The sequence below is a fragment of the Pelodiscus sinensis genome, chromosome Z, assembly GCF_052426305.1.
Source record: "Pelodiscus sinensis isolate ZL-2025 chromosome Z, ASM5242630v1, whole genome shotgun sequence".
NCBI classification, from domain to species: domain Eukaryota; kingdom Metazoa; phylum Chordata; order Testudines; family Trionychidae; genus Pelodiscus; species Pelodiscus sinensis.
Window position 1 is genome coordinate 8,749,114 of NC_143085.1, and position 26,657 is coordinate 8,775,770.

The 26,657-nt window shown below is 48.6% G+C and overlaps 1 protein-coding gene across 1 annotated transcript in view; it reads left to right on the top strand.

Moving 5' to 3' along the window:
- The window catches only part of LOC102443915 (kinase suppressor of Ras 2), a 116,696-nt gene that overhangs the window by 11,554 nt on the left and 78,485 nt on the right, over positions 1-26,657 (top strand). The window contains exons 3-7 of the mRNA XM_089775314.1: positions 8,338-8,429; positions 10,064-10,290; positions 12,521-12,587; positions 18,467-18,515; positions 20,911-21,278. Coding sequence (XP_089631440.1) covers positions 8,338-8,429; positions 10,064-10,290; positions 12,521-12,587; positions 18,467-18,515; positions 20,911-21,278 — 803 coding nt within the window. The remainder of the gene's footprint in view (positions 1-8,337; positions 8,430-10,063; positions 10,291-12,520; positions 12,588-18,466; positions 18,516-20,910; positions 21,279-26,657) is intronic.

Sequence of the window (26,657 nt, forward strand, 5' to 3'; positions counted from 1 at the left end):
AGGGCCAATACTATAACAGGGTTAAAAAAGAGTAGATACATTTGTGGAGGAAAGGCCCATCAATGGGCAGAGATAATGTCCCTAGCCTCTATTTGCCAGAAGCTGGGAATGGGATTGGGGGAGGGCAGGATAGGGAACGGATCACTTGATGATTACCTGTTCTGTTCATTCCCTCTGGCCACCTGGCATTGGCCACTGTCAGAAAACAGGAGGCTGACCTAGATGGACCATTGATCTGACCCTGTATGACTGTTCTTTCAAGTCCAAGTAGGGAAACAATTGGGTACCTCTGTCTTAAAGAAAATGAGTCTTACACATTTCTACTTGGCTAGGTTTGATCTGCCCCTCCCCTCCTTGAATAGCTGGAAAGGCTGAGAGATCAGGGAAGGGGGATTTGGCTGGGATTGAGGCGTGGTCACCAAAGAGATAACAAACATTGCCCGATGCGGGAGTGGGGAGAAGAGCTTACCACCAATCTCCCCTCTGGAAGCTTTCTGAGCTGCTTCCTTTTGCAAACAGTCTGTAGCCCAACAGGAAATTCTCATGGAATTGCAATAGTGGGAAGTCAGAATGGGCAATTAAGGGAAACAATGAAGCCATGGGAAATGCTGCAAGGAAGCACTTGAGGCATTGATGGCCTTGTTGAGAGTTGCTTGGGAAGGAACAGCGAGTAGTGCTTAGGGCAAAGTGCTGCGTTGGATGGCGTTTGCTTTTCATCTAGTAACTGCACAGCACATTCTGTGTAAGATATTTCCCTGCTCTAAAACAGATAAATCAAAGCTTCTGAATGACATAGAGGCCCATTAACTGCTCCTCTTTTGCCACAGGCTATTGGAAGATTTGTTAAAAAAAATGCATAGGTGTGTGTGGTGTTTAGTGAGTAAGTGAACTGAGGCTCCTGACTCTCCGATGTGAGAGATACAGCACGTCCCGCTTATTCCTGTTGTGCAAATGTGGAAACTCAGGCAGGGACAAGCACCGAGCCAGGGTCACATAACCTCTGGCAGAGCTGTGATTTCACTCCAGCTCAATCTGGACCACATAACCATCCTCCTGCAAGCAACTGACCAAAGGCATTGGCCAGGGCCAGGTATATAAGACACATGAACAGTGACTTCTGATGGAAGAAACCCTGAGCAGTGCAGAGGCTTCCATTTGAGCTCCCTGGCTGGTCTGCTTCTCCTAGAGAAGGGGTGAGGAGTCTCCCGCCAATGGGTCATACAGAGTTAGTCAGGGTTAGCTCCTGCAGGGCCATGAGATGCTATGTTTATGTTAGTGTGCACAGACAGAGTTGTTTGCAGCTCCCAGTGGCTGTGGTTCACCATTCCTGGCCAGTGAGAGCTGCGGGAAGTGGTGGTCCAGCCAAGCGCCTCTTCCCGCATTTCCCATTGGCGTGGAAGGGTGAACTGGGCCATTCAGAGCCGCTTGACTCTGTGCCTGGGGACACTCAAGTAAACAAACTGTCTTGCATCCCACCAGTGGCTAACCTGGACAAACCGAAAGCAATTGGCACACCAGAGGTTCCCCACCCTTGCCATAGTGCCCCCCAGCTCTGGTTCAAGTCTTGGTTGAGTGATAACAGGCAGAACACAGATAACGAATCCTCTCTAGACTGCCTGATGGCTCAAGGATGTGCTGTTGTACTGGGCAGGGGCCATGCAAGATTTCTTCATGCAGTGGCACCAGACCTCACAAGTCAGGGTTGCAATTGCAAATGTCCTGGCTGTGCCATTCCTCCCCCTCCCCCCCCCACCCCCAACGAGCACTGACCTGGCCTGTGGCTTTGTTTTGGACAGAGGAAAGCTCATTTTGGGGTAATTTAAATGCAGACTCATTCTGTGCTTGACTGTGTTGGGGCTTGTGCTACCCTTAAGCAAGTTCTGGTGCATGACAGGAGGCAGGCAGGGGCAAGTGGCAAGTTTTGAAATGCCCCCTCCTGGCTCATTGCTGGCCACCAAAAACCACTCAATGATTCCCGACAGTTTAAAACGACTGTTGTAAGCACTGGGATGGCATTTGCTGGCACAATGGCTGGGATGTGGGGCAGGGTTCTAATCCCAGCTCCCAGCTTGGGTGAGTCACTGGGCTTTTATGCCTCAATTCTCCAGGCTTATTGGTTAATCTTAGTGGTGGCATCCTCCTTCTGCTGCTGCTGTATCAGAGGCAGCAAAGGGAGCAGGGAGCAGAAACCACTGACTGTGGACTGGCTCCCCATGCCTCCGCCCCTCTGTCTCCCACAAAGACAGCAGCTGGCTCTCCCTGAGCACCCCCACCCCCGGAGGCAGCAGCATGGGAAGTTGAGGGAGAAGCCAGCTCCCTGCATGTACCAGCACTCATGAAGAAGTTTGATCCCCCTCTGCTGCTGCCTCTGTATCAGCTGGGTCTCCTGTCAGATCTCCTGTATCCTTCCCATCCCCCATCCCCCGCTACCTCCCACAGATGCAACAGCATGGGGGGGGGCAGATGGAAGGTGGTGCTTGGGAGGACCTGGCTTTCAAGCTGGCTCCCTGCACATGCCGGGCTTTCTGCCCACTGCGCTGCTGCCTTTCTGTCAATGGCAGCAGAGCAGGAGGGGAAGGGGGGAGCTGGCTTAAATGCCGTCTCCCCTTGAGCACTGGCTCCTGCCTGCGCCCCTGCCTGCAAACACATAATTACTAAAAAATGTAACCATGGGCATCTGGTATGCTAGGTGGGGGTAGGCTTTGCCTTCCCAAACAGCCAGACATAGCCCCACCCACACTCCGCCCCCCAAAACACCTGCTGTAGGCATGGAGTGGAGTGGAGTGTTGCGGCCTGACGCTGGAGGCATGTGCTACCTGGGTGCCGGTGAGGCTTGGGACAGCTCGGGCAATGCGGCCTCCTCCATCCCTGGTGCTCCGGGGAGGCTGGGGCACACACACTTTCCCCTTCCCTGTTGTAGGAAGGTAGGGCCCTGGCTACACCAACCACTCATTAATTCAGTGGTCACACCAAAGACATGGTTTTTAACCTCTCTGCTAGGTAGAGCAGGGGTCTCCAAGCTTTTTAAGCACGAGATCCCTTTTTGAATTTCAATGCAATCCGAGATCTAGCTCACACCCAAACACCCTTGTCCCACCTCCTTCCCACCCCTTCTCCGAGGCCCCCCCTCTGCATCCTCCCATCCTTCCTCCCCCTCCCTCACTTTCACCAGGCTGGGCAGAGGGTTGGGGTGCAGGCTCTGGTCTTGGATGAAGGGATTTGGAGTGTGAGAGGGTCCCCAAGTTGAGCCCTGGGTGCCGAAGGGGGTTCTAGACGCAGGCTCTTGGAGGGTGTTTGGATGCAGGGGTGCTTGAGGCTAGGGCTGGGGCTTGGAGTGCAGGAGGGGGTTCAGGATTGGGATAGGGTTGTAGGCAGGTTCACCCCTGTCCTGGCCCTCTACTATTCCCAAAAGCAGCCAGCAAACTCCCTCCTCCCCCAAGTCTTGTGCCCCTTCTCTCCTCTGTGGAGATAGGATACAGAGTGGGAGGGGGCACCTTGACATCAGCACTTTCCTCGCCCTCCCCTGCCCTGCACAGAAAGCAGGAGGTGCCTAAGGGGTCAGCTCCAAGGCAAAGGGCAGGAGATGCACAGCAGTGGGTGGCGTTTTGGCACTTGACAGCCTCTTGGCCAAACCAGTCAGGATCACCTGTCAGAGGCTCCAAGATCCCGATCCACTGATTGGTGACCACTGAGGTAGATGCAAAGCAGCAAATAAGTGTGATTTAGTGTTTCTGCATCCTGTATGAACGAGAGGTTTTAAAAGCACCTATGTGTAGTAGAGTGAATCAGGAATTAGGTGGGAATTTACTAACATGCCCTGTGTCCCAACTCAGATGTGCCTGGCTCTCAGGAGAGGCTTAGTGAAGTGGGCATAGGATAGTCCAAGACCATACAAATGGGGATGGAGCCAGCCCTGTTGACCTGGGGACCCCATTCACTGTTGTCTCTACTTCCTCCTAAGACAGTTTTTTCATCCTGCATGACAACCACTGGGACTAGCTAAAGAGACTCAGTATCCAACAGGAGTATGGGAGACTTGAGTTTTCATTCAAGGTCTCACTTTGAGCTTTTGCTCCTTTCCATGTGACTGCTCCTTTTTTCTGCCCCAGAGCCCAGAGGCCTAGCATCCTCAGAACGCTTCCTGGAACGATTCTGTGGATCTTTTTGTTCTCTGATAAGTGTGGTACAGGATGCTTTTACACTAGCATATTCCCCTCTCTCCGGGGAGATGTGAGCGCCCGTCCGTACTGTCTGCCTGGAGGAGAGATTTCCACATGTGTTTTCAATTGTATTTGTTTTAATGATGATGAATTTTGTTTAAAGTGAAAAATTTTTTAAAAAAAGTCAATGGCAGCAGCTTCTTGTCGGAGGCATATGGACGTTAGAGCCGCCAGCTTGCAGGGGTGGCACAGATGCCCGTAATGTGAGTCATCTCCACTGAATCATACAAGTTCCTTCCAATGAGTTAATTAGACAAATTGGCATTTACACAGCGTGAACTCTGGATCTCCAGTCTCTGAGGCAGTCCCTCTTCACTTCTTCTGCAAGGAGGAAAGAGACCAATTCAGGAAAGATCAAACCCTGAAAGCTGCGGCAACTCAGATGAGGGGCACTTGCTTCTTAGCGTGTTTTGTTAGCAGCCTCAAGCGTTATGTCAGCTTTCTTCAGAAGCTTTAGACAGGGTTAGGAGGCTTGAAATGCAGCTGTTTCTTCTCAGAAGTCCTAGACGAGACCACTTTGATCTCAGTTCAGAGGAGACTAGTTCTCCTCACATTGTATATGGTGGTCGTCAGAGTTAATAGGGAGGTGCTGAACCAGATCCTTAGGTGGTATAAATCAGCATAGTTATATTGATTGCAGTGGAATGCTGCAGATTTAGCCCAGCTGTGTATCTGGACATATGGGTGAAACTCAGCCCTTAGGCTATGGCTACACTGTAGCCATCTTCCGGAAAAGCTTATGCAAATGAAGCACGGCATGGAATATCACTGTGCTTCTTTTGCATAATTCATTAGGGGCTGTTTTTGTGCAAGAGGCTTTTGCACAAAAAACAGCTGTGTAGATGGCTCCTTTTTGCTCAACCCCCCCTCTTACTCAAGAACTGTTCTTCCTGAAAATATGAGGAAGAACAGCTCTTGTGCAAGAGGGGGTTTTTGCGCAAAAAGGAGCCATCTACACAGCTCCTTTTTGCACAAAAGCCTCTTGTGCAAAAGCGGCTGCTAATTAATTATGCAAATGAAGCACGACGATAGTCCACGCTGCCCTTCATTTGCATCAGTTTTACTGGAAGAAGGTTACAGTGTAGCCATAGCCTTAATGTAAATCAGTTTAGCTTAAGTAGAGCTACGCACAGCTCCACTGAGGCTTAAGTCTGTCTTAGCTCCAGCCACCTCTTCCATGGCTTGTGCTACAGGAGTGTTCCACCAGTGTGGATGCCTATAAGGGCAACTGAGGGCATATTTTACTGAGTAAATGTAAAACCCTTTTCCTTGTGTACAGCTGTAGTCCTGTCACTTGTGGTCTTTGAGGAGTCCATACGGCCTTTCATAATAACATGGGGGAACTGTTCTGATATCCTGATGCCAAATTCCTCTGTATAATTTTATTTAGGTTCCCTGAGTATCCTCTCTTGCTTTAATTGAATCCAGTGTTTTTCCGGGCCACCCCAAAATTATTGTGTAGTGCTGCTGCGCCAGTGACTCCAAAGGTAACTGCATTTTGGTGGTGGAAGAGGCTCTTACACTATACGGACTTGATGCAACCTTGCTGCTCCCCCGCAATCCTGTGCAAACTGGGGCGAGGATTTGAGCCAGGAAGAAGGCAGGTGGTTTTTCTGCAGTTCAGAAACAGCTTTAAGTTTTAGCCCAAGCACTTTTGCTGACTCCTGAGCAGTTGTGCTAAGGCAGTGCAGTTCCCAGGTGCTTTGCTCCTGCTTAGTTTCTGGCCTATGCAGGAGGCTTTGGGCACAGAGCGTTTGGTTATGTGCTACTGTGATGCCCATCTCATTGCCACAACCACTATCAGATTTTCCATCACCCGGGAGCCACAGTTTGGGTTCTGCCTCTTTGAAAAGCCTCCATTTGTCCCTGCCAGCTCAGCCATGTCCCAGTTCAGTCACTTACATCATCTTGCTATTAGCCCCTAGACTGGGATTTCATGGACCTGGAAAGCTGCTGGAAAGCTGGCCTGGGGAGCAGGTGGAGTAGGTAGCTTACTTTTGGACTGAAGTTTTGGTGTAAGTGCAGTGACATGGGGTATGTCTACCCTACAAAATGTATGTCACACTTATGTCAGCGACTAGCCACTGCAGTAATTAACTCACTGTTGCACGTCCACAGCACGCTCCTTGAGTCAACAGCACACATCCTTGTTAGAAGTGATTGAACTGTTGATACGGGGCATTGTGGGACAACTTCTGAAAGACAGTAATGCAGTGTCTGTGCTGACACTGCTCCAATCTGACTAAATGGACCTAAACTCTGCACCTCTTGAAGAGCAGGAGTTATTAAACTGGTGAGTTACATTGGGAGGAGTGACAATTTAGTGTAGATCAGGTGTGGCCAACCTGAGCCTGAGGAGGAGCCACCGTTTTCCAATGTACATTGCCAAAGAGCAACGGTAATTTGTCAGCAGTCCCCATCAGGTACCTCCTCTCCCGTCTCCAGTATCTTTTGCCCACCAGCAGCCCCACCGATCAGCGCCTCCTCTTCCTTCCCTGCGCCTCCTGCCCACTGCAATCAGCTGTTTCAAGGCCCTCAGGAGGCTCTGTGGGGGAGGGCAGGAGCGAGAGTCCAATACACTTGGAGGAGGAGGTGGAGCCAGGAGTTGAGCACTGGAAAGTTGCACCTGTCGCTGCAGCCCCGGAGTCGGTGCCTGAGCAAGGAGCCGCATCTTAACTTCAGAAAAGCCACAGGTGGCCACCCCTGGTGTAGATGCCTTGCCTCAATCTAGCTTTGTAGCATAGACCAGGTCTGGGACAATGTATTTCTGGAGGATAATTGCATTTCTCCGCTGTCTAAGAACACATGGCTCCAATTTCCCGGATTTAAACACCTACCTGAGGGGGCCATCTGTTCTGTGTCCTTGGTGCGTTGTCGCATGAGGCGTGATCATCTCTACTCTCAAACAGGCTGCTCGGGGAGCATTCCTAAGTGCACTTTTCAAGGAGGATCAGGCCCTTTGTTTATTCAGAAGCACCTGCCTTCCTTTCCAACCTGGGGTGTCTGCTGTTTGTGGAACTGGGGTTGAGGCTGAAAACACTGACCACTCGAGGAGTGGGAGGAACATGCACCGCAGACTTAAGGAATCCTGGGCAGTTGCCCCGTCTACTATTACCCTCCACCGCTAGAATTGAAGGGAAGGCGTCAGTTTGTAAAGGGTCAAATGCTTCCTTTCTTGCCGCACAAAACATCAACCCCCTGCCTTCCCTTCTGATTGTCAAAGTGCCAATTCAGGGTTGAGGAAAGAGGGCTCCACTGGTCTTCATGTGTTCACTGTTCCCTTTTGCCCGTATTTTGTGTGCCTTTGAGCTGACGCGAAAACTTTCTGCATGTAGATACTGTTCCGCTGGGAGGCTGCACCCTATGCACACTGAACATCTGTATTTATACAAAATAGCTCCCAGCGGGCTGCACAGCCTGCCGCTTTGGACAAACCCAATAAAGTGGGTGAAAGCGAAGAGATCCCAGAAAGGAGAAGCTGTTGGGATATAGGAATGGGGAAAAAATTCAGAGGCCTGGTAGAGGGTACTGCAGGCCGACATCTGCTTGTGTAACCCACACACCTAGGTTCCATTGGGAGTCTGCACCCTATGCACACTGAACATCTGTATTTATACAAAATAGCAATAGGCTAAGCGTGGAATATCGCTGAGCCTCATTTGCATACCTAATGAGCCGCCATTTTTGCAGAAGAGGCTCTTGCGCCAGAAGGAGCTGTCTACACTGCCCCTTCTTGAGCAAGAAAACCCCTCTTGAGCAATGCTGTTATGCTGATTATTTTCAGGAATAACGGCATTGCACAAGAGGGTTTTTGTTGCTCAGGAAGGGGCCGTGTAGACAGCTCCTTCTGGCGCAAGAGCCTCTTCTGCAAAAATGGTGGCTCATTAGATATGCAAATGAGGCTTGGCGATATTCCACGCTTAGCTTCCTTTGCATACTTCTGGCTCAATATCACGCCAGTGTAGACATAGCCCTAGTGTGGTTACTGTGTAATGCAAGTGGCACCTAGACCACAGCAACAGTTAAGCTCAAGAGACCTCTACAGCATGGGCTGGGAGCCAGCTGGCTTTTAGCTCAGAGGGTAGAGGCTCCTAAACTCAGCTTTTGAGGTTCCCAGGTTCAAATCTGCGTGGTGGTTAAAATTGTAGAGAGGCTTCTACAGACTGAGGAGGAGTCAGAGAAGGTCCTTCACAGGCCTGATCTAGCCAGGTACTTTGGGAAGGAGAGCAAGAACAGCTGTGCCCAATATACCTTCCATAGGGACAGAGTGAAAGAAGGAGGCTCTGGAGTGTCTCAGATTTAGATGATTAAGGCTGTCAGGAAGACCTAGAACTGAATTCAGCTTAGCCCCCTTAGAAACTCCTGAACTGGTTTGGGGCCAGCTCCTTTCTTGCGGTTCTCCAAAGCTGTATATAGTAAGTAATATTTCTATAAGAGAGATGCCCCCTTCTCTGTCTGCCCCAGGACAGGTGAGTTCACCTGGCAGGCTGTTGACAACAGTCCCAAGACTGATCACTTAAGGGAGATGGGAAGGGCATTTTCAGAGACAGGTTCATGGTTAGAATTCACTTCCCACACAGTTTGGGCAGAGACAGGGGCCTCTAGGGCATGTCTACACTGAACTCACTGGTGTAGATGTACCCAAGCTGGCTTTGAGTGAGCTTGAAGAACAATAAGGATGAAAGCAGTACATACCTGGGGCCCTGCATGGGGATAAGCAAGCTTGTACTGCTGCCTGTGCTACTGTGACTATTGCTGTTGTTACCTGAGCTAGCTCAGATGTGTCTACATGCACTATAACTGCAGTGTGGACACACCCTACACTCTTTAGGGGGTGGTGCAAGGGCCATCTGGTTTCTCACATTGCTGCCTGAGTGGCTTGCCTTGTGAGTAGGGCATAAGGGGCTAAGACTGGTGGTGTGAGTTTTGATCAATGTGTCAGTGTAGCTGCTGAATATCATACACGGTATGTGTGTATGTGTGTGCATGCACCATGGGAATGACCGTGGTGGGTGCATTTTTATAAATAGAGCCACTCAATTCCTTGGCAGTGAGCCGTATAGACCCAAATACTGGGCTGTTGTGGTACTGACATGAATGGGAGAGGAAGGGCTGGCTGTTCTCCAATGGTAAGAAGCAATAACCAAAAAAAAAAAAAAAAAAAGGCAGCTCTGTTCCCTATGCATTTTAAGAGTAATCCTTAACTGCCTTCTTATGATCTACCAGCTATTTCTCTGCTATGCAGTGTTCATTAGTTAATCAATTGCTTAACAAGTGCACGGTGCCTTAAACATGTTGGCTAGAATTTTCAAAGGAGTCTAAAGGACTTCTGGCTTTCAACTGGATGGCCAAATCCCTCAGGTGGCTTTGGAAATGTCAGCAGCAAAGTGCTATATAACTCCTAAGTGCTGAAGGCTGTAGAACAAGAGAGTTAAATTGTGATAGATAACATGGCTTCTAAACAGAGGGAGTTACTAAAGTGCTGTCCACAGGGCTGGCCTTTGTACAAGATACATAAAACACAGTCCCTGCTCCTAGGAGTTTACAGTCCAAGGGTATGTCTGGGCTTCCAGCTGGTAATGTGAATTCCAGCTCCAGAAGCCATACCCACACTGGCAGTGGCAGGACGGGCAGGTTATGCACACACACACTGCTGGAGAGGCTAGGTAACTATTTGAGGCAGCTACCCCTCTCACCCTGGTGTGGCTACATTTTGTTTTCAGCATGTTAGCTCAACTGGAGCTACTGTGGATCTGTCTCCTCAGGCAGGGATTGACATCTCCAGCTTGAAGCATAGACGTTCTGTAAATAACAGGCTGTGTTTGCAAGAGATTTAACTGAAGGCAAGTCCATGTGCTATGCTGCCAAGTGGGACAGAAGGATCAGGCACCCAATTTTGGTCTCTTGTTCCCTGGTTTCTGCTCTGTGAGGCAGGACATAGAGGTTTGCAGAGGTGACCCTTCCAGTTTATTGGGCTGTGTTGCACTGTCACTCACTTTTTTTAACTTCTTCCCTTTTCCATTGCAAGCTTCCCACTATTACAAGTACAAGCAGCAGTTCATTTTCCCAGGTAAGTCATTTCAAAGTGACCATAATCAATTGTTGTGATGTAGTGCATGCAGAGGTACCTTTCTTTGATTTGAGAGAAGCAACACACTCACTATCCTGAGCGACGCTCCTTACCATCACCATTTAGGGAACCTGGGGGGTGCATGGGATTGGGCTGAAGAATCTTTAATCAACTGGGATGTAAAGGGGGGAGGAGTTTGGATGTGTTCCTTCCAGAAATGAATCAAATGATTATGATTTGACTAAATTTCTCAGGGTGAAGTTCTCCCCTGTGCAGAGGGTCAAGTTTAAGCCTCAGAGTGCAGGTTGGAGGTGAATGATGCCTGCACTTTGGGCTGGCTTTCTGCACAGGCATGAGTTTCACCCTACAGTAAGTAAAATCACCTATGAGTTTGCAGTGTATTTCAAGTGGGCCAGTTTCTTCTGAGGCTGTCCCAGCGGGTATAAGTGAGATGATTGTGGCTGCTGCCGGTTTGTAAAGCCCTCATGGCAGGCAGGTAGAAGGAGGTTTGAAAAACCCTGTACACAGGAAACAGGTATAAATCCATCCCCGGGCAGGTCTGGTTTCTGCCGCAGTTTGTTAGCTGAGCTATTGAGCCTAGGGAGGAACATTGCTGTGACTTTCAGCATAAATGGCTGTGAGCCATGGTGCAGGAGGGAGGGGTGGGCCAGCTACAGGAAGCAAGGAGAAACCTGCCAAGGGCAAGAAGTTACAGTGGAAGCATCTGCTTTCTGGCTGCGGCTCTGGCTGTGACCGTGAAGGGTGAACTTCTCATTACACCAAGGCTGCCAGTGCCAACTGGAGAAGCTCCTCATTGGCGTTGTTTATGGACTACAGGTTGAACCTCTCTAGTCCGGCACCCTCCGGACCTGACCAGTGCTGAACCACATAATTTGCCTAGCAGCATTACCAGCACTCCCACTGCTCACTGGGCTCCTAGGAGACACTGAGGGGACAATCAGAGCTAACTAACAGCACAGAACACTGAGAGCCAGGGCTGGTGGCTGAAAACAAACTTTATGGGACCGTGAGAAACTTGGCCACACCCATGACAAGTGCACATCAGGCTCGCTAAAGTCATGCTGGATCACAGATGTTGCCACACCCGAGAGTGCCAGACTAGAGAGGCTCAACCTGTACAAGGTCCAGATGAACCGGGAGCAGTCTCTCTAGGTCTGTTGTCCATCCTCTGCGGGTCTCCCTTCCTGTTGAACACCAACCGCCTGTGCATTTGTCTGTCTCTCGAGCCCAGAAGTGGCCTGATTTCACAGAGCTTTGTACCGCATGGAGTCACAGGCGCTTTTGCAAGAAAGTAGGGATATGAAGAGGTTATCCAGTAAGCATCACCCTTAGGGCTGCTCCAGCTCCTCTGGGCCCCTACACAGGGCTGCAGGCTCCTTGCCTGCATGGGGGCTGGGAGCCAGTGGCAGCCTCAGCCCTAGGGCAGGGGCTGGAATCCCTGGGCTGAAGCGGTCCCCTGCCCAGGAGCCTGCTCAGTTGGTGAACTGGTTAAACGTTAGGTTAACCTAATGTTAACTGGTTAATTGATTAATCAGGATTTTGCATCCCTACAAGAAAGCTCAAAAGTGCTGAGGGATGTGGAGCATCCTGACTCGGTAGTTTTTTTTATCCCTCCTTTGCTCAAATGCCTGTGGTTCTAGTAGGTTCAGTGCCATGGGAAAGGGAGCATCTGCACAGCACTCAGTAGGAGCCAGGATGTGGCCATTTCATCTCCGACTTCCTCTTTCCTGCCAGCCTCTCTTCTCTTTCTCCACTTTCTCCCCCCCAGCCAGCTTTCTCTGCTTTCCCCTCCCTCTTCCAGTGCCCTCCCCGCATCTCGCTTTGAAACAGGGCTTGCTATTCTCCTTCCACATCTCTGACCTGGTCTCCTGTCTCTTGAAGGACCTTCCCCTGTCAGAGGCAGTTATCCCCCACATTGGTTGGTTGCTTGATTGGAGGGGCCACTTCTGGGCACTTGATGTCAGGGTGTCCTGAGTTTGAGCAGAGAGGCGGGGTCTGAGCTCCTCTGCTGTATGCAGGTGTGACACCACTGGCGGTAGCACAGTCACTCCTCAATGAGTCAGAGGAGACTGTGGGCCAGGGACTTGGGGAAATGCCAGGAAATAATGGTCACCTTACTGCAAACAAACTACCTAACTGGGAAACTGAACTTACAACCGCTCTGTTCTACCAAGTGTTTCTCCTTCTCTGAGCTCTCCTTTGTTTTCAGACGTTGTGCCTGAGACACCAACCCGAGCACCTCAAGTTATCCTTCATCCAGTGCATTCCAGTCCAATGTAAGTGGGGCTTTTGCCTTGTCTTTTTGAACTTCCTCCACACATTGTGTTCTTGACTCTTTTGTGCCCCATTTCCTGAAGATCACCCACTAGGGGGACTGGTTGGTCTGCGGGGTGGTGCATGTGTAATCAGGTCTACACTAGGAGTTGTGAGAAACCTGAGTATACTCAGTGAAGATGGAGTCTTCAAAGATTTTAGGTGCTAAAAAAAACTAAGAAGTCTATTCTGAATATGTGCAAACTAACAGTTTTCCAAAGGCTTATAATTTGGCTAAATTAGGGTGGATTTTTTGAGACAGCTAAAGGCAGGGGTGTCCAAACTTTTTTCAAAGAGGGCCAGATTTGAAGAAGTGAACATGCGTGAGGGCCGTCCCCGCACTCTCAGCCCCAAGGCGGAGGGCCCGCAGGGTCGGAGGCGGGCGGAGAGCACAGGGCACGCCGGCCTCACGGCGGCCCGGGGGCAGGGCGAACCCGCAGCCAAGTGGGGGAGCGGGGCTGCGGACGTGCCCTACAGGGCAGGCTCTAGGACCGCGGAGGCCATGGGCGGCAGCGGCAGCACGGCCGGAAGCGGTGCGCTGGGCACGCCAGTTCAAAAGAGCGCCGGGGAGCCAAGAGGGAGGAAGCGGGGGCCGTATTAAATTGGAACACGGGCCGCAATTGGCCCGCGGGCCGGACTTTGGACATGCCTGGCTAAAGGCATCTTCCTGACACAAAGGCCAGAATTCTCCTAAATTTCAAATTCCTATTTCAAGCACAGGGTTGCTAGAGACGGCCAAAGAAAAGATTCCAATACTGTTTTACCATGGCCAAAACATTTTTTTTCTGTAGGCTTGTTCTCAGAAAAGGCTGTGCCATTTTGTCTCAAATAAAAACAGTCAAACAAAAAAGCAGTCTGAAGCAGACACCTAGCATGGAAAACTTCAGCAAAATGGTTAAAGTTTGGCAAAATTATATACAGTTGAAAACAGGAAGCTTTGGATAACCTTAATAAAAGGCAGCACTACGAACAATATTTGTGAAGATCCCTAAAGTTTGCAGTAGGTGTTTCAAGAACTCCTGTAACTTGGCATATAATTGACAGCTAGGGAAAGCTTTCTTCAGGAATCTTTGGTATTGCTTTTACTTCTGGCTGATTTACTTGTTTAGCTCAGGTGTTCCCTAAGATCTTCCTGCCGAATGCTCTGATCAGTGCTGCAATAGCAGCACCCAGCAGGGCTGTTACATTTCATGTCGCAATTCCTTTTTATAAACTCCATGTTTCAGGGGTTATATAACTCAGAAATGTAGCTGATAGGATCTGAGCCCAAGCAGACGTGTAGTTTCTATCAGGCTCGCCCACACTTTTCTAAATACATCGGTAGCCTCTTGGGAGGGCTAAAGAACTGCATTGGGGTTAATGGTTGCCAACCTTCTAATTGCACAAGCCTGAACACCCTTGCCCTGAGGCTTTGCCTTTGCCTCTCCCCTTTTCTGAGGCTTCCACTCCCCTCTTTCATTGCCCACCTTCCCTCACTATCATTGGGTGGGGCAGGGATGTCTGGGGGTGCTTAAGGGTAGGGCCACAAAATGAGAGGTTTAGAGTCTTTGAGTGGGTGCAGGGCCGGGCCAGGGGCTTGGAGTGCAGGAGGGAGCGCAGGCTCTGGGTTGGGGGTCAGGGAACTCAGCGGGTTGGGGTGGAGGAGTGGGCTCAGGGCTGGGATGTGGGTTGAGATGTGGGAGGGGATGCGGGCTCAGGTAGGATGTTTGGATGTGTGAGGGTTTCTGACATGGGGCAGGGGTAAGGAGGGGTGTGTGGCCTCAGGCCAGGTGGCACTTGCCTCAGGCAGCTTCTGGTTGGCAGCACAGCAGGGCTAAGGCAGGATGGCGTGTTTTGCCATAAGGCAGAAGTGCAGCAAGGTGACTGCACAGTACGTACTACCTGTGCCCAAGAATGCCACCCTTGCTGCTCTCAGTGGCTGCAGTTCCCAACCAATGGGAGCCTTGGAGGCAGTGATCGGGGCAGGAGCAGTGCACAGAACTTCCCTGACTGCCCTTGCACCTCAGAATCGCAGGGACTTCGGATATTCCAGATGTTTCTGGGAGTAGCATGGACCCTGGGCAGCAGGGAGCCTGCCCTATTTCACCGCTGACCAAACGTTAAAAAAACCAGATGCCTGACCGTCTTTAATCTCTGTTCAAGTGAGGCTATACAATGATGAAGGCAGAGCTGCTGCTGGCCTGATAAATAATGCCCCAGTGGCTATTTGATAGCTTGCATCTCAGTGAAATTAAAGATCAAAGTCCACTCTGCAGCTCAAGCCAATGCAGGAAAGAGATGGGGATCTTACACCCAAATTCCCCTTGCTTCCCTCAAGCATGTGTAGATTTTGTGGGACAGGATGTACAGCTGTCACTCCCGCCTTCCGGTACATGAATAAACACATTCACATCAGAGGCACGTTATAGTAAAATAGGCTCAGACATGTGGAGAATGTATAAAATCATAGAATAGTAGAACTGGAAGGGACTTCCGAGAGATCAAGTCCAGTCCCCTGCCCTGATGGCAGGACCAAGCACCATCTAAATCATCCCTGATAGGTGTCTGTCTAACCTGCTCTTAAATTTATAAAATTGAGGACCAGATTCTGGTCTTACACTTACACCAATGAAAATCTGAAGTAACTACATTGACATCATTGATGTTACTCTGAATTTGCCACCAGAGTAGTTGAGAAGCACTGAATTGATATGGGAAGCAAGATCTAATCAGTACACTAAAGAATAGGTATTATGATGATGATGATGATTTCTATTATTAAAAGCAGGGTGCAGAAAGCTGCTTAACTGACTCGACATCAGCTATAACAGACGAAAGCAACATGGTTCTGTGTTAGTCTGATATAGTTTTCATCTGTGTAATTTTTGTTGTTTTGTGTGCCAATTATAGTATCAGGATTGTCTTCTCATTTACACTGCTTTTGGGCAACTCTGACTCCATTGATTTCAGTGCAGTTACTCCAAATGCACATTGGCATATGGCAGGATGCTCAAATCCTACCTTAAAATTATCCTCTGAAAGTTTTCCCCACTACATTTTAACTCTTGAGGTTTGATTCTCACTCACGTGGACCCCTTTGCTCTGGCAAAGTAGCCTTGCCATAAATGAGAGCTAGACTCCAGAAATGTAAAATACCTAACATTGGAGTGTGAAGGAATGACCAAAGAACACAGCATGCAGACGAGGACACAACAAAGACTTTTCACTGGATGTAAACTGATACAGCAGTCTGTGATAGAGAGAGCGGGGCATTTAACTGACAGTAACATCTGAGTGAAGGATTGAACTGGCAACTGCACATAATTCACTGAGCTCTAACCAAGCAGTGCACATCAGTAATTTGCAGAAACAAATATTTTAATGGTCTCTGATACTCTAATAGCAACTGAACTAAGGAGGAGAGTCAGGAAAAGGCTATGGCATATGAATGCCCAAGAGGTCTGGGTTAGGCTAACTAAGACTTTGCTCTCCTACTTTCACCATAAATCTCCATTGTAACTATTTTCAGTGCTGTCATACTTTGGTGCTGTGAATTATCCCTGCTGTTACTACTCATGCTCTGTTGTGAATGCCTTCTTATGAATACTTATTTTTTTGCTGTTGACTTTGTAGTAGCACAGGGAATTCCTAGCATGGACCAGGATTCCATGGTGCTAGGTGCTGTCCAAACACAGAACAAAAAAATTGCCCTGCCTCAAAGGGCTTCCAGTTTGATAAGACTGTTCCCGGGCCAAACCCTGAGGCTCCCAGGGTATGTCTAGACTACAGGCTTTTGTCGACAGAGGTTTTGTCGACTGATACTGTCAACAAAGCCTCTGTCGACAAAGAGCGTCTAGACTACATCCAGTTCTGTCGACAAAGCAAGTTGCTTTGTCGACATGAGAGTGTAGACGCAAAGGACAGTAGATGCAATAACGCTTTCTGTTGGCAGAACTCTGTCAACAAAAGGCGTTATTCCTCGTAAAATGAGGTTTACCGCCGTCGACAAAACTGCTGAGTTCTGTCGACAGAACTCGACGATAGTGTAGATGCAGGTATAGTTTTGTCGACAAAATCCTGTAGTCTAGACACACACCTCTGTCGGTGTTTGCTCTGTCCTTGTTTAGGCAAAGTCCCTCAAGTCAATAGGAGTTTGCTTGTGTAACCTCACCTGGGGCATAGGATATGGTGCAGTCGTTATTATACAGTGCCTGGCACTCTTCTATGCTCCACAAAGCTTTAAGTACCTCCGCGGTCCTGTTAGCTCTGTGGGGCTACTGAGGTGAGTAAAGGCTGGCCTTTGCAGGATCAGGGCCCTTGGGAGCTAGCATTAAGGATGTCAGACTCAGGGCACTATCTATCTATCTAGCTGTATTGTAGAGTGTGTCTGTCTGTCTGCATCTGTTTGGCTGTTTGTTCAAGAACTCCTCCTAAACTGTAAGAGCTAGGGAGTAGCAAATTTGGTAGGTAGCTTCCTCTTAGCCTAACTTAAACCAAGGGTTTTATGCCAGTGTAACACTGGATTTAGTTGTGCTTGGAAACAAGGACGTGCCAGGAATGGGGCTGGTTTTGATAACATAGAATGGGAGGGGGCAGAGAAGAGAGATGTAATACAGAGAGTGGTCACCGGGGGCAGCTGCAACACAAATTGTAGCCAGCAGGGCTGGGGCTCAGCTATCTTGCCTGCCTCCAGATTGGGTAAGGCGCGCCTGCTACCCCAAGCCTAGAGCCTGCCCCCGCCCCCAGACAGGCTGTGGCGAGACCATTGGAGGGTGGAGCCAGCCCGCAGAGTCCTGCTTCCCCCAACAGGCTGCGGGCAACCGGAGGTTGAGGCAGGGCCAAAGAACCCCAACTCCCATCTGACAAGCATGCGGGTCCGGATCCGCCCTGTCCTGGGAGGAGCCACCCTTCAGGGAACGCAGCCATGGCTCCTTGGGAGCAGACACTGGCCAGGGAGCATGGCCACTCTCGCTGCCACAGGTGACACCAGTAACTGCCCCCCCCCCAGATTCCTGTCCTGAGCCCTGAGCCCTACACCTCCTAGCTGCCTTGATTTCTGCACCCCCCAGTTCCTTCCCCCTACTCTGAGGTTGTCACCCCCTGCCTTGAACTCTCCCCACACCTCCTAATCCTCTGCTCTAAGCCTCTCCTTACATATCAACCTTCATTCCAGCCTTCATTTTCCTTTGGTTTTTAAAAATAAAATAATTGAAATCAAGTGTGTACATTTTTAATTTTTTTTTTCCAGAAAACAATCCCCAAAATGCCTTCAGTTAAAGACCCGAGCCACGCCGGGTCCATCTGCTAGTAGTTACCTCATACTTAAATCCAGCGCTACAAAGGTTGTCTCTGTTTCCAAGTCCTGCCTACCAAGTGCAATGGGGAGCTGGTATCTCAGCTATATAGGAAGTCTTTAAAGTTCTCCCTCATTGGTAACCCAGAGATTCTAAAATTATGACAATCAAAAACGATCTGCTTTTCTCTTATGTCAAATAGAAGGGTTCATTGCAGCTTCGTCTTCCAGCATCTGTGCTAGAGAACACTGTCCTGTCTTCCTAGGACCCGGGCCTCCTTTGGTTCTTAATCCCTTTGTTATATTAATTGGTGATGAACTTGAGTCACGCAGCTGGGGTTGGAACATTCTTAATGTGAGGAGGGCAGTTAATTGGGACATGATGGCAGGGAGGACTCTTTTCGGACCTGTCTCTTGAAATTAGCATGCCTGCAAGATGTGGAAAGCCTGAGGTTTCTGAGTGCTGATTTTCTTTCCAGCCCTCTTCTGGTGTGGCTGTGTTGTGTGCCGGGAAACAGAAGGAACTCTCCAGGCACATGGTGGCATATTAATTTGTTTTCTTTTTAACAGCCTTGAAGGAAATCCATTGCTTCAAATTGAAGTGGAACCAACATCTGAGGTAAGACACACAGGATACTGCAGGCCTTTTATTTCTTTTGCAGAACGAAAGGAAAACTTTATGACCCGAATTTTGTTAAAATAAGACCCTGCCACGGCCTATTGCTTTGGCATCTTGCCTCCTTTTATGATCTATATCGCTTCTCAGAGACAATTATATGGAGCTGGCTGGTCTCAGCATTGTGCTTAATAGACCGTTATATTATGTACATCTCAGAGTGCATTACACTGAAACTGGCATAAAATTTGCATCTCCGCTGTGAACTGGCCAGTAATTGAATTAATGGATAGATCTGATTCTACTCTCACCTTTGCTGGCTTTCATAGAATTATTGCCATGAACAGCACTGGGAACAAATGGGGAATCAGTCTGGAAGGTGAATTGATGGCCTGTTAACCCCCGGAGATCCCCATGCAGGCGGCAAGATATTAGGGGGCAAACACAGACTTTAACTTTTGATTACAGATACCAGGTTGGCTGGTCTGCTCATATCAGGTGCAGAGCATACATACAATGGGCATGTCCAAACAATTTTTTAAAGCTCTTAAGTGATTTAGGAGCACAGGTTCCACTGATTTTCAATGTCACTTGTGCTTTGAAGTCACTTAAGTACTTCTGAAAATCCCATCCTAAAAGCCAAAGGGACTGATTCTCAGCTCAGTTGCATGGATTTTATGCCAGTGCAACACTTCTGTGGTGTCACACCAGTGCAACAGAGCAGAGGATCAGACGCAAATGTGTCACAGAACCGAAAGAAATTAGTAAAATCGTATAGGACACACTCTGATCTAAATCCCTCTAGTTTTCCCTGGTAATTTGAAAGGCCTTGAATTTGTGTGTCTACAGCAGGGTTATATATTAGTGCACATCACCACAATACTCAAGTGTCTTCCACCTAAAAGCCACTGCAATAGCATAAATCAGAGGAGTAGCCAGGTTAGTCTGGATCTGCAAAAGAGATAAGGAGTCCTGAGGCACCTTATAGACTAACATGCATCTGACGAAATGGGTCTTTGCCCACGAAAGCTTATGCTCCAAAACATCTGTTCGTCTATATGGTGCCTCAGGACTCCTTGTCGCTTTTGCAATAGCATAGTCTCTAAAGGCATCTAACTTCAGTTCTATCTGTCCCCTGCATCTAACCATCACTGTAATGTGTGTATCTGCCAGAGTGCTCTAATTGCAGTGACAAATTGTTTCAATTAATTAACAATGAACAATGGCAAGAGTCACTTGTGAATAATATTTGATTGGTTCAAGTATCTATCTGTCCTCATAATATGTGTTAGTCTGATCTTCTATTTACTGTTCACTTGAGGGACTTTTTTTATGGGGTCCAAATTCTGCTCTTGTTTACAGTGTTGCAGCCGCACTGAAGGCAGTCTGCACCCATATAAAAAATGTTGTGCAGTAATGGATATTTATTTCGGTCTGCATGGGAAGAGCTATATTTCATGCATGAGTGGAGGGGATTTACACAGAATGTACTAAGACGTTTCATAAAGAAATGGACTCTGGATAGTTTGGAGAGTGTTTCAAACTTCAGCACTCTGGGCACTGCAGTAATACTGGGGAATCTTAGCCAGGCGAGGCTGAGTTTTGTAGGCTCCAGTGCTGGTGTCAGAAGAGTTCTTTGAGAAAATATTCTGTTGCTTTTCAACTTCTTGCTTTGAACAGTTGTTTGCAAGTTTCCATGGCAACTCCCTGCAAAACAAATGCTTCGTTTCCCCCTTCCACTGCCCCAAAAGCACAGAGCAGCTAGATCCACGCAGTCAGTAGCGAACTTTCTGGTGCTCTCAATGTGCATCTGGTAGGTTTCTTTTCCTGGCTCAGGGAGTGCTAGAGTTTGGGCTGTGGCAGGTTTTCATGTCACCCAACTTTCCTGAGCTCTGCTTGTGTCCCCTGTTAGCCCTAATCCCCAAGCCTCTCACTCTTGGCCTCACTTTCAAGCAGCTTCCAAGAAGCACTGCTATACCACAAGCTAATCCCTTCTCAGCAGAGACTTGGCACCTCCTCTCCAGGCAGGCTCTCTTCCACATGGTTAATAGAGTGCCACGTTGGTGTGATCCCTTCCAAATCCTCCATCTGCCACCTAACCAGAGTAGGAAGAAGAATCAGGGAGAGGTGAGAGGTGGGGACAGGGCATTCTCAGGGTGTGGCTTTGACCATGCCTGGGTTCCTACAAACCCATGTGCTGGCAAAAAGCTCACGGCATAGCTGGGAGCATGATGGTTGCATCATTGGTAATGGCAACCTTGTTAGCAGCTGTGTTCCATGCACAAGTAATGGAAGCAGACGTTCCCTTCTCGTGCCTGCTTCTTGCACGCACAGAGGCAGTGGGAATGGGGCTGTCTGATCCTTGCTCTGACACACCGCTCCACTTGTCTCCCTGCAGAATGAGGAGGGCAACGATGAGGCCGAAGAGTCTGAGGACGACTTTGAGGAAATGAACCTCTCTCTCCTCTCTGCTCGCAACTTCCCACGCAAGGCCAGCCAGACGAGCATTTTCCTCCAGGAGTGGGACATCCCTTTCGAGCAGCTGGAGATCGGGGAGCTGATCGGCAAAGGGCGCTTTGGACAGGTGTTCCACGGGCGCTGGCACGGCGAGGTGGCCATACGCCTCATCGACATTGAAAGGGACAACGAGGACCAGCTGAAGGCCTTCAAACGGGAGGTGATGGCCTACAGGCAGACGCGACATGAGAACGTGGTGCTGTTCATGGGGGCCTGCATGAGCCCTCCCCACCTCGCCATCATCACAAGGTAAGCCACGGGCTCTGCCACCATGCTGTGCAGCTGTTGCTAATCCATCACAGAACATGCGGGGCAGGCTGTGAAAGCAGGGTTGTAACATGGGCAGCCATGCTGAGGGGCTGGTGTATTGCATTGCTTTCTCCTCCCTGAGCAGCCGGAGATGATGTGTTGGCACTCCAGAGAGAGGCCTGGGCTTTTGGAACCTGTATATATAGCTGACAGAAACTGTGATGTTTGAGAGAGTAGTATCTGGAGACTTTAGCATTCTCTGGGAGACATGCCTCTCATCTTTAGGAACCACAGATCTAGGGACCAACCTAGATCTAGGGTCCACAGTGGTGTTGATGACTAAACTCTGGCTGTAACTGAAAGCAAGGAGTCAGCCGTTCATATATTTCAGCTGTCTCTACAATCCTCTTGATGCAGTTATGACTGACCTTCTTGGGACAACTAAAATTCCCCATAGAGACTATGTTGATTAGGGCCTTGTAACAGCTTCTGAATTTGGTCATGAGCAAGGAGACTCTTGGTTTGGATTGGGAGAGATGTCACACGCTTTGTTTGTGAGCACGGATCTCTAAATGCAGCAGAGGGAATTGCTGCATTATCCGCTTGTCTTGTGTGTGAAGCCATGTGAGTGGTGCTTCTGTGCTGGGAATGGGTCTCATTAAGCCAGCTGAATAGTCCGTGCTGCTGTGTAAGGACAACAGACTGACTACAGCTTTGACGGATAACTTGGTGCTTTGCTGGTGCTGTGAAATATTCACAAGCATCGAAAGACGTGATGAGTTTTAAGAGGCCCTGACTCAGGAGTGTACGACAGGGACCTAAATAATTATAAAGAAACCTCGCAAATACTGTATATCTGGGTTCCCTTGTAATACTGTGTGATCTGTCACAGTCAGGTTCCATCTTAGAAACAGGGAAAATAACCCTCTATAATAGTTAATGAGTATTTACATGATCCGTGGTCAAGTTATTGTGTGAGTAGACAGTTATACAATTAGGCTATGTCTAGACTGCAGGCTTCTTTCGAAAGATGCTCTTTCGAAAGCATCTTTCGAAAGAGCATCTTTCGAAAGATCGCGTCTAGACTGCAGGCGGATCTTTCGAAAGAAAAATCCGCTTTTTCGAAAGAGAGCACCCAGCGAGTCTGGATGCTCTCTTTCGAAGACGGCCTCTTTACATTGAAGAACGCCTTCCTTCGAAAGAAGAACTTTCGAAGGAAGGCGTTCTTCCTTGTGAAACGAGGTTTACCGCCATCGAAAGAAAAGCCGTGTTCTTTCGAAATAATTTTGAAAGAACGTGGCTTGAGTCTGGACGCAGGGGAAGTTTTTTCGGGAAAAGGCTACTTTTCCCGAAAAACCCCCTGAGTCTGGACACGGCCATATTGATGCCCGGATTGGATCAATTTCTTCACTCTTAACAAACTGGCAGGCTCTCTTCAATAATAATACATTTACATATTCAAGGACATTAACAAATGAACCCTTACAAAACCCCCAAAGGTAAGGTCTGTTCACTTTGTTCCCATGTAGCAGATTGGGGAACTGAGGCATGGAGGTGAAGTAATATGAATAAGGACACACAACAAGTCAGTAGCAAAGTCAGGATTAGAACTCAGGCTCTCCTAACTCCCAACCCTATGCTTATTTCCTCAGACTTCATTGCACACAGCTATAAAAAAAGGAGGACACGAGAATGGATTAACTTGTTATAGGCATCGGCTAGATGGTATTCTCCCTTGGAAAACCTGATTCTTTTCTTTCCTAACCCTTACCCAGTGGTCATCTAATCTCACTGTGCAACAAGATTAAAGAGTTTATCTTCTTATTGGACAGGTCCCATCATGTGACAATTTCCACAAGGCTGCTCTGTTAGCCGGGGCTTCAGCATCAACTCTTTCCACAGGTTAAATTATCATTGTAAAGTTTCTGCAAGGTGAAGCTAAATTTCCCAAGTTCTCTTGGCAGAATGTCGAAAGCCCAGGCATTGGAAGGCTTCACAAAGCCATTAGCTGTGAAATATTTCATCATCCTTTCCCTAATCTCCCTTGAAATGGCCCATTCCCAGATTGGTTGGTCCTGGTGTGGCTGAGTAACCTGGAACAAAGGAGAAGTGGTTCCTGCTAGCTCTCTTAGGGTATGTCTAGACTACATGGCTCTGTCGACAGAGCCATGTAGATGAGTTTACTAGACATAGGAAAATGAAGCAGCTATTTAAATAATCGCCGCTTCATTTACATCAAAATGGCTGCCGCGCTGTGCCGATCAGCTGTTTGGTGGCACAGCGTGGTAGTCTGGACGCTCCGTGGTTGACAAGGGAAGCTTTTGTCAACAACCCCGTTATGCCTCGTGGAATGAGGTTTATCGGGGCGGTTGACAAGGGCTTCTCTTGTCGACCGCGGAGCACCCAGACTACTGCGCTGTGCTGCCAAACAGCTGATCGGTACAGCACAGTGGTCATTTTGATGTAAATGAAACGGCGGTTATTTAAATCGCCGCTTCATTTTCCTATGTCTAGTAAACTAATCTACATGGCTCCGTTGACGGAGCCACATAGTCTAGACATACCCTTGGTGTGCTGCACCTAAGGTAACACCAGGAGACACAGACCCCGTGCCACCTGTTCCAGAAAGACTGTTATCAGTTGCTGCTCTTGCTCTGTTTAATTAAGCTGTTGTTTGCTGCAGCACTGACCTATGGAGCCTCAGCTCGGGGTCCCTGCTGTCCCTAATGCTCAGTTTCTGCTTTCATGCTGTCTTGTGGTTTTCATTAGGTCCTAGAGAGGCTTCCAATTCAGGATGCTAGACAGGAGACTCAGGCAGGTGAGAGGTCTCTGCAGTCCTCACTGGAGTTGTCATTGTGGAATGTTCAGGGGTCGGTTCCTTGTAACCCTTGCTGATGCTAGATGTGTGTGGCGAGCCAGCCCAGGGCCACACAACTCTTACGGCCCATCGAACCTCCCCTCTCCCACCCTTCAAAAAATACAGGGCTAATGGAGGACTGAAACAATGCCTGGTCCTTGAGCTGGAACTCTGAATGGGCAGAGGAGGGGAGGGTGAGAGAGTGGGGCTTACCTGCAGTGCAGCGCTCACTTTGAAGTCAGAAGGGCAGCTCGAATGGTACGAGCTTCCAATGGAAGGACCAGACAGCTGCAGAAACAGGAAGAGCCTCAGAAGTTGTTGAGCTGGCTCTAATGACATCTCTACTTTAATTCTACAGGGGATTTGTCTCTTTCGCCAATGGCTAGTAGAGATGTAAAAACCTGTTGAATTGATTAACCAGTGAAAGGGGGAGCCCAGCCAGAGCAGGTTCTGTCTGCAGCCACCCCACTGCAGACGGGGGCAGCTCCAGATGGGCTGGAGCAGCAGAATCGGGGAGCTGCTCCAATCCCCACCCGTTAATTGGAACCAGTAAACATCATCCATTAACTGGTTCTTCATTCACATCCTTAGTGACTAGGATTTCCATATCCCTGGTGGAAAGGGTTGGGTTTTAGCCACAGATGGTATAAAAATGATCTTTAGGACGTGAAAAGCAAAAGGCCCTTTTTCTTTTCATGGATAATCCTCATAAACTCTAGTGGTGAATTTAAACTGGATTTCAGCACTCTGACCTGTTATTGAGCACTCAGTCAAAAATTAAAAACCAGTGTTGATCCATTTATGTAGTGTCAAATGCCACGCTGGTGTGTTGCATAGTATGGAATTGGCCATTCCAAACACCTGTGTGTGTTGTCCCTTTGATACAAAAAACTTTTAATGAAACCCTTTTGATACGTATTTGGGCAGCATTTAGATTCCTTTTAATATCAGGACTCACGGAATATCTTTCTAGCTACAAAACATATTCGTTCAACGGCCTTTTCATAGAATTTCAGCAAGGTGCCGTTTTTGACAGCTTGACAAAATAAATATGTGCACCATGGGAGCTTGATGCATTAATATTGGATCGGGAGAGCTTTCTGATCTGCTTTTTTTCCCCATATGTTTCCATTCTTTTTAAGGTCAGAGTACAGCTTTATTGGATTGCCCTAAATAGAACGCCTGTCCCTCATGTCTGCAAGCGCTGAATGCTTCTGGAGCTGACGTTACTCTGTGTACATACGAGGCTGAATTGGTTTGCACGGCTGGTTTTTAAATCACAACTGGAACCCTTTCTTGTTTTCTGCTGCTTGTAATGCTGCTGAATGGGGAAGTGCCCCAGTGCCCTTGTGCTACGTGCTCTGTAAATATCTTCTATTATGACTGCGCTGGCCAGTTTGGGAAGGGAGGGGTGTGCAGGCAGAGTCGCAGATGAATCCCAGTGAATTTTCATTAGTACCGTAGATACACTCATTTTGTGACACATCCATCATTTCTTCCATTGCTTCCTGACTTCTCTGTTCTTCTGTTCCTCTCCATGTGGGGCCCCTCTCCAGGATCTGGATGGAGGGGTCAAGGGGGACACTGGTGATGGAATGAGTGACAGCACATGAGGCAGGAATGGGGCTTGTTAAGGAATGAATCTGAATGAACAAGTCCATTCACTAAGTTTGGAGAGTTGGGTTTCATCCACAGGCTACTGATACTTTAGACCTCACGGCCTGGCTGCTGCTTCCCGTGGTTTCATGCCGATCTAGCAAGCAGCTGAGCCTCAATGGATCCTGCATGGAAAAGGCCTGGAAGGGAAAGAGCAGCTGCCCTGGAAGATTCTCTGGGTTCACACTGAGAGGCATGGCGCTGGAGGAGGCAAATGCTGAGCTCCACCCCTTCCACTTGAGGCTCCAGCCTCCCCAGACCAGGAGCTTCGGGAGGGTGAGCAGCAGCCACTGCCTTGGTGCAGCTGAAGCCCAGGCAACCTGGGGACTGGAGGATCAATAATGTTCAACTTCATTGCCTGGCTTGGGGCCACAGTGGGCAGGATCCAGGCAGCAGAGGGATGGTGCCGAAAAATATTTATTCTCAGCTAGCTTTGAGGGGAGCCATAGTAGGAGCTTTTTGCTCTCCTCTGAGCCCCTCTGCAGGGTGTGCATTGTGGTGCTAGGGTCTATGTGCATTGCCTGCATGTGTGTTTTGGGGTCCTAGGTGCATTGTAGAGGGTGGGGGGCTACATTCATTGTGTGCATGTGTTCTGCAGAAGCAGGTCCTACGTGCATTACTGCATGTATTTAGACCTATGGCCTCTGAAAATGGAACTAGTGTCAATGAAAAAAGGTGTCATCTGTTAAAGTATCTGATCCAATCATAGCCATTGTTTTTAATCTTGGTCTCATTATTATAAGCAGCTGACTGTCAGGTATAGGCTAAATCTGCCTTTCCCCAGTCCTTTTTGGATTTAGTTTAGGGCAAGTATCATCCCTAATAGCAACCTAGTAGTTGTGATCGCTATGTAAGATATTTGCCCT